General features: G+C 36.7%; 1 protein-coding gene across 1 annotated transcript in view; it reads left to right on the plus strand.

The window, feature by feature from the left end:
- Positions 1-12,746, plus strand: part of si:ch211-186j3.6 (neural-cadherin) — a 384,844-nt gene that overhangs the window by 104,362 nt on the left and 267,736 nt on the right. The window contains exons 2-3 of the mRNA XM_041985518.1: positions 847-1,044; positions 8,673-8,898. Of these exons, the coding sequence (XP_041841452.1) occupies positions 847-1,044; positions 8,673-8,898 (424 nt within the window). The remainder of the gene's footprint in view (positions 1-846; positions 1,045-8,672; positions 8,899-12,746) is intronic.

The raw sequence follows: 12,746 nt of genomic DNA on the forward strand, positions 1-12,746 counted from the left end.
TGCCTGCTTAGCTTGGACATTACATCACTGATCCAAAACGTATTTTGCACATGAAGTAATGGCTGACACTGTCATTTAAAATATGTGATTAACTTTGAGGATTTGGACTTAATTAAAATATTGATTGTATGCCAAACTGCATATTTTAGGAGAAGGTAATTGGAATATGAATCACAAAGAAGAAACAGCACTTCAGCTGGGACATCTCTAGTGGAGTACAAAACCCAGAATCCAATATATTCCAAACAATGGAGAGAAAAAAAGGTCTCAACATCCCAATTAAGAACAACTCTCTGCTCATAAATATTATTATTTGTGTTCCTCCTTTGTGCTATCCATTAGCATTTTGTTTAAATTTCCTTTGGATTTTGGGTTTTATACTCCATTTAAATGTCCTTCTGCTTAATTTGGAGTTGAGATTTGCTGCAATATTTCTGTATTTTTGGTTACTGGAACATATTAAACCATGGATTTTAATTTTTTATGTGTATTTTTATTAAATGAAGGTAAACCAAGGCAGTAATTGAATAGAGCAATCAGAACGATGCTGAAGCTGTTAAGCGACATTGACCTCATGGACAAAAAGTAATTCTTTCTCTGAGAAATATAATTTTGTAATATGATTCTTACTGGGGGCTTTTATGCTTTTATAATCTTTACTCTTCACAAAAACAGAAAATATTGATTATAATGACTGTTTTAAAATGGCGTGTTCCTTGAGTTACTTGTGAGAATTTTGGTATTTTTCTTCAGCTTTTTTTTAATATTGTTATTTATTTATTTATTTTTGCCAGCTTGTACAATCAGCCCTGAATGTGCAACCTTCTTTTTTCCCTTGTCTTTTAGGACCAGAGTGGTACTTGGTCAAAGTGGAGTTGACTGTGACTGATGTAAATGACAACATCCCAGAATGGAGCATGATTCCTACACCCTACCTTGCAGTGGTTTCTCCTGATTCTCCTCCTGGTTCGTTGGTGTACAAACTCTACGCTCAGGATGGGGATGAGGGAGACAATGGTGAAGTGGAGTACTTTCTGTCAGATGGTAAGTTGTTTCCTTTTTTTTCTTTCCTTGTATGCTCTAAGGGCTATTTCACTGAATTCTTGTAAACCTAGACCACATTACACCAGTTCCTGATAAAAAAAAAAACTACATCTTTAAATCTGGACTGAATGTTTGACAAGCTGTAGTAGCCCAAGGCTTAGGTGTGGAACAGCGAGGCAAAGGTGAGGTGGAGGAAGCAGGAGAGTCAAGTGGAGAACAGGGAGGTGAGTGGAGGAGGAGACAATGACAAAATCAAATGCCAGCAGCCTGAATGCAGATTGTGTCACTGACTCATTTATCTTAATAGATGTACATATTGGTGAATCACCATTTCTGTTGTTTATGGTGCCTGATGTTTGATTGGTTTGTGCTAATAAAAAAAAATAATAATAAAAAAATAAACATTGGCATCAGTTACAGGAAGAGTAATATTCAGAATTGGTAAATGGTATGACTGATCTGTGTTAATAATAAAACATCAGTGGTGTTTGTTATTGGTATGTGACCCTTTCAGATTTGGAATTTTATTTCTTTAATTTCATATACAAACATAAATATGTCCAATAATTATAACCATGTCATACCATATCACCATCAAAGGAGTTTAACACTAACATTTAAGAAATAGAAGAATATAAGAAACAGAAAGAAATACTTTTTCTTTTTTTTAATTGGGGACCCATTGAATTTTTCAGAGACCCACTCAAATCATAACCTGTGGATCATTACATCAGCTGTTATGCTCCTCACACGTGGAACAAACTCCCAGAAAACTGGAGGTCTGCTGAAACTCTGCAGTTTTAAATCAGGGTTAAAACTTTTATTTACTGCCTATTATTAAAACAACCATTAAATTCCCTACACTGGAGGTGTATTTCTTGCATTTTATCTATTTTATTCTAGCTCTTTTCTTTTTGTCTTAATTTAATTTATATTATTTCTTTAAAAGTTTGTTTTGTGTTTTTTATTTATAATGTACTAGTCATTGCTTCCTTCACCCCACTGCAATGCGTTTAATGTTTTATGTAAAGCACTTTGAATTGTCTTGTACATAAAATGTACTATACATATAAATTTGCCTTACCTTGCCTTACACTGAAAACCTTTCAACATCACTATGTGGGGTTTGGGGTGGGAAAAAGCAGGATATGTTTAGGAACTGTTGAACTATTGAAACAGCTTGCTTACTATTTCAAAACCACAGAATAATAGTTAATGTGCCAGCGTAGTAGTGCTAACCAGGTCTGAAATTCAAACATAACTTCAGCTGAGCTCCTTTGTTGCCTTCACTGGAACAGTGTGTTGAATTTTATCAGAAAAGTTTTACCAGCACTTAGTCTACCAGTGTAAATTTCTCTTAAAGACAATGTATGTGTTATTGATGCAGCATGCATTTTCATCTAAGTTTCTATAAAAGGAGGGGCTTTTCCCGAAGGAGAGGACATTTGTAAAAAATGTTATAAAACACTTCCTTTTATCATTTTTCAGAGTAAGAGGTGCAAAGCAAATTGCGGTGTTGTCATATAGTGAATCAATCAATCAAATCGCCTGACTTACCGTACATTACCTTGTGACTGATTGCTGCTATAATATTTAGCATCAGGCCCACCCATTGTTGAGCATTAAAGCATCATGTGTGTGTGAATCCTGCCATATTTCAGTATGTATCTAATAAATCAGGTGTGTTTTGCATCTACATAACGGCACTGATGAATGAAAATATATCAGACATGAAAAACAAACCAATGATTTTTATTCGTTTATTAACTGTTTTTAATAAAAGCCCAAAATCTGAAGTTTCATTTCAAATAAATGCATTTGATGCTTCTCAGAGGCTGCCTCTTGCTGTACACGTCACTGGGCCCTCTGCGATGCACCAACGTACAGGACATCTTTTTTAGCTTGACAAGTTGACGCTGACAGCTCTCTAAAATGTCCATTCAGGTGGATACACTTTCCATACTTCTTTGTCTTCCCTGTCCGCCTCCTTGTCGCTCATCAGGCATGCAAGCGCCCTTTCACGGTATCTGTACTCCTCATCTGGTCAAATGGAGTGAGCAACAGATCAGCGCAAATTCAGAAGCTGTGTTTAAAAGCTAAAACAGAGAACATTTGTTAGATATCAGTCTTCATAGTGACTGACAGCTATGGGTCAATAAGAACACTTTTTGAAAGTTTACATTAAAAACCAGCTATTGTATCCAGAGATAACACAGCAGACTGTCTATAATACTAATGTGACACAAAAGTAAATCAGAAATCTCTGTTACATTCTAAGGAATTTAAAATCAATGTCAGTGATCCATAAGTGAGTCAACTCACCCTGTTTTCTGTTGCTGAGGCGTCGGCCCGCCAGCCTCTTTCATTTTGTTGTCCTCTGACAGCTTTGATTCTCTCAATGTTTTTAAAGTATCTGTTGCTCCTTTGAACACAAAAAGAGACATGTCAATATGTAAAAGTTCTTTTCAACCAATGCTCATACCATACAAATGTTCTTTTTTTAAAATGGGGACTTACTTTTTATTAAAGTGGTGTCATATTCTTCCTCAGACGTGAACCTGCAGATTACCTTTCACAAATCAGAATAACTTAGCGACATAAAACATGACTTAAATCAAAAATCTGCTCTGAAACATTATTGATGAGCTCTGACAGACTATTAAAAAAGTCCCATTATTTTAGGGTCTGAGTCAATTAAAGATGAAGGTGACGCTGCTGTATCCTCTAAACAGAAAATATATATAAATCAATCTTGTGATCAGAAGACAGACTATCATTTGGTTATTGATGCCTTCCCTCTCATTTCCCCTGTATTTATGTCCATCCTCCAAACTCCTGTGGACCATTTTTACCTCACGCTAACAGCCAATATCACAGTCAGAGAAAAGTTAGATAATGAGAGAAAAATTTTAGAAACTTTCTTTAAATAAATCTGCACCTGGTTGATAATTTCTGTATAAAGTTTCTGTGTGGTTGTGGACATATTTTATCTGAGGAACTTCAGACTGAAACCTCATCAGGAAAGAACTGAACGTAGCAGAAAAGTTTTCCCTTCCAGCAGTAATCAGAACATCATCATCATCATCAATCTCAAACTGCAAAATTCATCCAATACTTTAAAATAAATTTTTCACATGAGCAATATTGTGAATGGTTCCTGATTTCTGGTTTGTAATTGATTATTCATTAATTGTGTTTAGTCCCTGTTGGTGTGATGCTGCTGTAACAACACAATCTCCTATCAAGGAGCTATATTCTATATTCTATTCCATTTATCTGTTTTTAAACCTTAAATACCTTTTAACACTTTAGTAACAGTCCATGAAGATGCATATATAGCACAAAACAAAACTATGCTTAGTGAATAGCTTCACAATTGAGTTTGAGTTTATTTAAAAAAAGGGGGGGGGCATTGTATATTAATACACATTTACATTGTAAATATGCTTATATATTTTAACAAAGCTTATTTCCATCATTAGTCCCTTAGTAGTTACAGACGCAGGTCTCAGTCTTTTTGAAATAGACTAAATGCAAGAAGCAAACTACCAGACAAAGTGCATTGTGGGTTCAGCGCAATGGTATTGAAAGTGAACATAACCACAACATGCACACGTGTGGGACAATAGGCGGCTCTGGGTGGACAGAAGAACTCTGTAAAAATTCTGATAGAAATATGATCAATTTAAGACCTTAATATAAATATCTATTGTGCTAAACTTGGAAACAAAAAAAAACAAAACACATTTACTCCTAACACCTGGTTTTACTTTCCTTTTCACAGTAATTTTCCCCATCCATTATGTATTTAACTTACTTTAATCCCAATAAACACTATTGATCGTTTGTCAGTGATTATTGAACAATTATGTTACAGTTTATAACTGTTTTTCACCAAAAATTAAATATAAAAACACAATCAAAAGAAATTTTACAAATCTTAAATATTTAATCCAGTATGAATGAAACAGCCGTTCACTCGTTGTAGACACTCAGTTTGTCTGCAAGCTAAACTTAAGTAACTCAGTATCCGCAACAACTGAAACAATTTTAGGGCCTAAAACAAATAAACAATTTCATAATCAGAATCAAAAATGGGTCTTTTTTGCCAAGTAAGTTTGCACATTAAAGGAATTTGTCTTGGGGGCATGGTGGGGTGATAAAAAGGTCGCTGGTTCGAGCCTAGGATGGGAGGTGGTTCGAATCTTGGGGGGCAGTGGCCTTTCTGTGTGGAGTCTGAATGATCTTCCCGTGTATGCGTGGGTTCTCTCTGGGTACTCTGGCTTCCTCCCGCCATCCAAAGACATGTGTTTTAGGTTAATTGGTCACTCTAAATCTCCCTAGGAATGAGTGTGTGTGTGAATTGTTGTTTGTCCCACTCTTGCAGACCTCTAGTGAGAAGTTGAAGATGCTTGTGAACAGCAAGACAGCTGATCAGCACAGCACTTCAGGAAGGAGGAAGAAACTTGAATAGTTTGTTTGCCTCTCTCTGCAAGACAGAGAAAAGTGTTAGTGTGTGTGTGTGTGTGTGAGTGTGTGGGTGGGGGGTGGTGCTCTCACCCATAGAGGGGAGAGGCTTTAAAGGGGCCCCATCTCCTGTAGTGTTGGGGGAGGGTGAATGGCTGATTTTAATAGTTTCTTTGAGTACAGACACTTGACTTCTTTAGCTGCCTTACTGAGCTGAAATCTGCCTTTGTCTCCAGTCCTGAACACTTGTTTTTAATATTTATTTATTTTTTTATTGTAATCCTTTAAATCACAGTTTGATTATTTCAATGATTTATAATTAAAAATTCTACAAAACATAAAATATTTTCTATAAGATAAATAATATGGGGATGGGGCGTTGGTGGTGATTAGTGTCTTAGATGTGCCAAAGATTAGCAACATTGATTTGATGTCATTAGTATTTAGTATCAGTATCCAAATCAACATCTAAATCAACATTTTAATATTTAACATTTTAATAATCTGAAATAATTTCGCACACAGGCAAAAAGATCACTCTTAGCACCCCCTGGTGGTTCCATGATGCCATAATATAACTCGCAAAAGTACCAAGATTTCCTGCATCTGCCTGCAATGGAAAAACAGCTAAACCTGCTAAAATCAAATAAAAATGTCAAATATCACTAATTTTCTTCCAAATGAAGTGTTGACATTAAAAAATGAAATGTTTTTAAATGTAATCACAGTAGGATTAAAATATGTAGTTTTAATAAAAGAACAGCTTTGTCCACAAAGGTCACCAGAGGGAGTATTTGATGCTACTGGGGCGGTGTGGTTCAGTGGGTAGAGTGGTCGTCTTGTAGCCCGAGGGTTGCCGGTTTGATCCTCGGCGTGTCGAGCTCATGTCGAGGAGTCCCTGAGCAAAACACAGAACCCCGAATTGCTCCTGATGGGTCGTGGTTAGCGCCTTGCATGGCAGCTTCCGCCATCAGTGTGTGAATGTGATGTATGATGGGTATCACTCCAGGTACAGTAAAAGCGTCATATAAACACAGACATTTACCATTTACAATAGTAACAATAAAAGGACTAATACTAATTTTTGACATAAGATCTTTAAGTGCCACCAAAGCCCTATGGAATATTTTTCATAGAAAATTTTTAATGATTTATGTTTTCACTAAATAATTTAAAATAATTCAACTCATTCAAAGGGTTAAAATCCTCAAAATGATTGCGTGTTTGGTATTTTTGAGCAGGACGGAAGTTGTTTAAAAGATTTAAAAAAACAAAGCAGAAAAAAAAATCGATGTATGAAAATTTTATAGCAGTTTTTGTGTGCGGACAGGATCTGTTCCAGATGTTTGTATTTGCCATAGTATCCTAGAATATCCTTCACTAGGATCTGTTAAAGATGTGCAAACGGAAGATATCCAGTACTAGGATCTGTCACAGATGTGTATCCGGAGGGTATCCTATAGAGGGATCTTTTACAGATCAGATCTTCTCGTATAAAGATTTTGGATATGTGGCTGATATGTAAACTTGTATACTCTTGGATCTCTCTGCATATTAGAACTTTTTGTCCAATGTCAGCTTTGTAGGATGGTTTGTGACCATCCACTTTCCTTTTGATGTCCTTATGCCATCCACAAGAAAGGACAGAGTCGTCTGTACTTTCTAAGGAGGCTGAGGTCCTTCAACATCTGCAAGAAACTGCTGCTGATGTTCTACCAGACTGTGGTGGCCAGTGTCCTTTTCTATGCTGTGGTGTGTTGGGGAGGCAGCATAAAGAAAAGGGACGCAGCACGGCTGGATAGAGTGATCCGAAGGGCAGGATCTGTGGTGGGCACAGAGCTGGACTCTTTGGTCTCAGTGGCAGAAAAAAGGACCTTGGACAAGATCCTGACCATCCTGGACTCCTCCTCTCACCCTCTGCATAGAACTCTGAGCAGGCAGAGGAGTGTGTTCAGCCCCAGACTACTGTCCCTGACCTGCTCCACCAACAGACTCAAAAACTCTTTCGTACCCCGGGCCATCCGGCTGTACAACATCTCGCTGAGGGCGCAGGGGTCACAACCACAACCATAGTCTGAATAGTTTTTATGGACATGTGCCTTTTTCTCATTTGGAAGCACACTTGCTCTTATCCCATTCTGTTAACACTGTCTCAGCAGTTTTTGCACATCCTGCACTTTTTCATTCATGCACCTTGTTTGGCTACCACCGTCAACATATGTACATACTTGATCACCTGTACAGTATATATGTACATAGACCATAATAATGGTCTTCTTTATCTACCGTTGCCTCTATTTAATTTTAAATTAGTCTAGTTATGCTTAAGTACTAACCCCTAATGTCAAGTACTAACCTTTAATGTATGTATATGCTACTGGATGCTTGAATTTCCCTCGGGATCAATAAAGTATCTATCTATCTATCTATCTATCTATCTATAGAGGTTTTTAACAGGGTTTAGATCTGGAGATTGAGCTGGTCATGACAGGTTTTTGTTTTGATGTGGTGATCTTCCATCCAGACCGTGATTCACCTGGTTGTGTGGCATGAAAGGTTGTCCAGCTGTAATACTTTGAGTTGGGAAACACAGTCTTGGCATTGTGAAGTAAATGTTTTTCTAGGATAATCTTGTATGTGGTTTTATTAATGCATCCTTCACGAAGACACATCTGCCTGATTCCAGTCTTGCTTTTCTTTTCTTTTTGCATTTTTCACATCTGTATTTTTGTTATGGTCATAAAAAAGTATCTTCCATTCATTTTGCTTTAAGCACATTTAATTTAATATACAGCTACTTTAACTTCAGTCAACTGTTTTAATGCATCTGTGCTGCTGATCCTTAATAAAAGTGCATTTAGCACTCAAGGCTGTAAATTACAGTCTCTGTGGTTACTTGACCAAAAAAAATAAAATATCGAGATATATATAGTTTATCATGATTCAGGTAAACAATATCGAGATATGGCATTTGGTTCATATCATCGTTAACATAAAGTACTCTCAACACATACTCAACAGTAACAGTTAATGTGAAATAAGACATGTGATTTTTGTGAGTACACTTTGTTTAATCATCATTAATGATCATCTAAACATGGATCTGACCTTAACCGTTCTTGATAAATTGTTTTTATTTATCCTTCTTTTCATCGTTGCAGGTGGTGATGGTCGTTTTGAAGTGGACAGGAAGAGTGGCCATGTACGGACTACAGGGCTTCCTCTGCAGCGGGACAGGGAGTATCTGCTGACAGTGGTGGCTGCTGATCGGCTGGGTAGTCGTAGTGCTCCTGCTGTTGTCTCTGTGGTTGCTGGGCCCCGGCCACCACAGTTTACCAACGCTTCTTTCACCATTGCCATACCAGAAAACACACCGGAAGGACAGCCGTGAGTTGAATTTCTACACTAAACGTGTATCTACAGTGTTATTTCTATTTCGTCGTGTGTGTGTTTGAGACATCTACTAATCTCACACACACTGGCTTCCTAACACAGCTATGATTGCTGTTCAAACTGATATTACTTTAACATGTTGGTTTTTAACATTTTTTTTAATTCTTTTTTGGAGTGAAGGAGTGTATGAAAAATAGCACTATGAGCAGACATACTAGTCTCTGATGTGGCATTTTCCAGCTTCTTCAGGTTTACCTTTGGTCTCTTGATGGAATTTATAGGGATCCATGGAAAGTTCTGGATATTTTTTATTATCCAAGCATGATTTGTACTTTTCCACAATTTTGTTTTTAAATCTTTTTGGTCTTCGTAGTGTCACTTGTCCAGAGGCGTCTCTTTTGATTTGTGGTGTTGTAGACTGGAGCCTTTTAGTATAGCTGTATATAGAAATCCTGTTTATAATACAGGTCAATCATATTTATCATTTGTTGGAGCATATTTATTATACTAACAACTGTTACTCATTAGTATCAGCTCTTCAGGGGCTTAAACTGTATTTTACTTTTACTTAAAAAGAAAAAAAGCATCTTTTGTCAATTTAATTTTAACAATTTGGAATATTTTGTGTTGGTCCACTTTGCAGAATGCCAAAATTCAACCCATTTAAATCACAGATTGTAATGCAAACCAATTTAATAAAAGAAGGAAAATGTTTTTTTTAGCTCCTAAGCAAAATTATTATAATATTATATTATATTATATATTATAATGTAGCAGATTTTTGTTTATTTATTTATTTTTTTAGAAATCCTAAGTTGTCAGTCCAGTCCAGTCCACTTTATTTATAAAGCACATTTTGAAAATAAAGTCTCCAAAGTGCTGCACATCAACGATAATCAACTATATTTATTTAAAATAATATAGTCAAACTGAACTACTAACTAAAGCAGTTAGTTGTGTCATGAAACTAGATTTTCATTTGCAGTGCAAGCAGTAGGTGATGACAAACTAGTTTTGTTGGATATGTGTGAGCAGAGAAGTGCAAGTTCACATTTAACCAGGTAATTCACACAAATTAAAAACTGAGCTAGTTCCTTTTAATTCTCACTTTTTTATGAGCATCTCTGAATTCTCTTCCTGTTACATCTTGTTGAAGAGTGCTATAAAACACTGTAACACTGGATCCACAGCTATCTGGGCAGATGCATCAAATCAAGCTGATTTAATAAAAATAAAACACAATGTTTTACGTACATAGACTCATTTCATTTTATTAAAATCAACAGTGAGACCCAACAGTCAAATTCAGCAAATTGGCCCTCAGGAATCACTTTTGCCAACACCATTGTCTGAGATGTTCTATGTATTTTTTTTTTTTAATACTACAGTTAACATACGTTTAATAAAGAAAAGTTGATTTAGCATTGTTGCTACACTCCTCGAGCTTTCTGCTGTAGTAAATGGTTTAGAATGTCCTTCAGATTCTGCTTGTAGATGTGACGTTTTACTCTTTAGATCTCTTCTGAAATCTGATTTTGTTTTTGATTTAGTTTTTTTTCTGCTTTTAGTCAGTTCCTGTCTTGCTGTCTAATGTAGTCATGTAGTCAGTTTAAATTTAGGATAACAATTTAAAGCAAAATAACTATAAAAGAATGTTGAAAAATATTTAAGCATTCTTCTTATACCCGCATTTATTTACATTACACAATCATATTTTCTTAAAGTGGTTCCACACAGAACCTTTTCACAGTTGTCTTTGTCTCTGCATGTTTCTTATACTCCATTACCATCGACGCACACACACTTTATACGAGGGTCTAACAATAATGAAGCTTTGTTCCAAAAATTTAAATCATTACAAGTCTCTGGTGCATAACTCCACCATTAGTTTGTACTGGAGTTTAGACCACCACATCTGAGCCAGAAACCACCCAAAGATCCAGTGGCTTCCACCGTACTGTGCAACTCTGATTGGTGGAGTGCATGCAGGCACCTGTGTGAAGTGCATTTATTGTGCTTTGTATGTGCTGCTAAAATTTCCATTTGTACTATAATTGCGTTAGATTTACATGATGTAAACCAAACAGAATGTGTTTCAGTGGTTCCTGCTGTTTGTGCTGCTGCTTTAATATGTTTTTCTGCCATTATTATTCTAAAGAAAAGTTTAAAAATCACCCAAAGGTTCAACACCTTTGGGTTGTCGGAAACGATTAGTTGCACATTGATTCAAGATTCAAACAACTTTATTTTTCCTCAAAGGGCAATTTAGTTTACAGTCTACCGGACGGATAACATCAAAAACAATCACAAACATGAACATTCAGGCACTCTGTTATTGGCAATCAATGATTGCCGTTGACGGAGTACTTCGGTGTTCATTCTGAATGTTTATTTATTGGTCAGTTTTCTCGACTGACACAAGAGTTGTTTAGTACCTTTAACAGCCTCTTTAACCGATTTCTGCGTTTTTAGCTGGACAGAACTAGATATAATAAATGATTCATCACTTTAACTCCAAACATTCACATGAGAGTAAATTCCTGCATCAAAATCTACTTTCTCAAATCATTTCTTGGTCTTGGAGAAAGTCCTCCTCCTGAGACCCGAGCTTTATTTATTTTTTGTGCATTTTTAATTCAAAGTCAAAGTCAGCTTTTTAAGTCAATTTCTTCACATGTACAAGATATACAAAGAAAACTTAAGTGACATTTCCTACTGCCCCACAATGAAGACAAGACAGGACATTTCAACACTAGTAACCATTAAAATAAAATGCACAGGCAGTAGAGAAAAAATATGTCCTCACAAGTGGAAAATGGGTCAATGTTAATAGATAAAAGTAGAAAGTAAGCAGTTTACAAGTACAAAGCTCCTGTTTATTTCCACAAAAAGACTCAGAACCATGGGGATATTTCCCTGTCTTTAATCAATAGTGTAACTGTTTGAATTGAAAGCAAGATTTCTTGTTTTCATGCTCAAATTGTTCCCTCTCAATACCCTGCTCTCACACTCAAAAAGTCCCTTCTTGCTCTCAAATACATTGTTTTTCCTTTCAGAACAGTTCAGATTTATTTTGGAGAACATATGCGCATGGTGATGTCACTTCCTGTTATTTTCAAGACATTCTGTGTGTGTTGAACATGGTGGAGCCACAGTCTCACCCCCAATTTACACCAGGTGCGTGTGCGCCGCGGTTTAGTTCCGAACAGTAGGTCAATTCACACCGGGATCGTGTCAGATGTGGAACACCTGCAAGTACACTCCGCCTAACTGGATCCGCATGATTCATCCATGATGAAAAAAAACAAAAAACAAAAAAATAAAACTGAAAATAAGCTTTTACACTGCTCTCGTGTCTGACTTCCTGGCCCTATCTGAACTGCTGAGGTTGATGCATTCTGGATGCGCGCGCCGTCAAAAATAGACATGCCGCATATGTTTAACGGAGAGTTTGACAAGCCGTTTCTGGATCGCTTCTGACACACACCGTGGCACGCCTGGTGTGACCCAAACCGTTGATTAAAACAATCGCGAACAGCTGCAGAGGCCATGGCGCAGCCGGAACGAGGCGCACACGCACACAGTGGAAATTGGCCTTCAGCGTTAGCTGCTCATGTCAGAGGTAATAAGCTGCTAAACAGTTTACACGTTAATGTAATGAAATAAAATCTAAATTTGGCATTATCGCTGTGAGAGAAGCTGGCTTTGGACAGAGACGACAAAGGCATCCTTCCGGTGGTGCATATATCCTATATGCTCGCCGAGCATCAGTAAGTGACGCGAGAGAAGGGTCACTGTTGTCACCAGAAAAGGAAACATAAAAAAAAAAATAAATAAAAAAA

The sequence above is a fragment of the Melanotaenia boesemani genome, chromosome 1 (assembly GCF_017639745.1).
Source record: "Melanotaenia boesemani isolate fMelBoe1 chromosome 1, fMelBoe1.pri, whole genome shotgun sequence".
In the NCBI taxonomy this organism is placed as follows: domain Eukaryota; kingdom Metazoa; phylum Chordata; class Actinopteri; order Atheriniformes; family Melanotaeniidae; genus Melanotaenia; species Melanotaenia boesemani.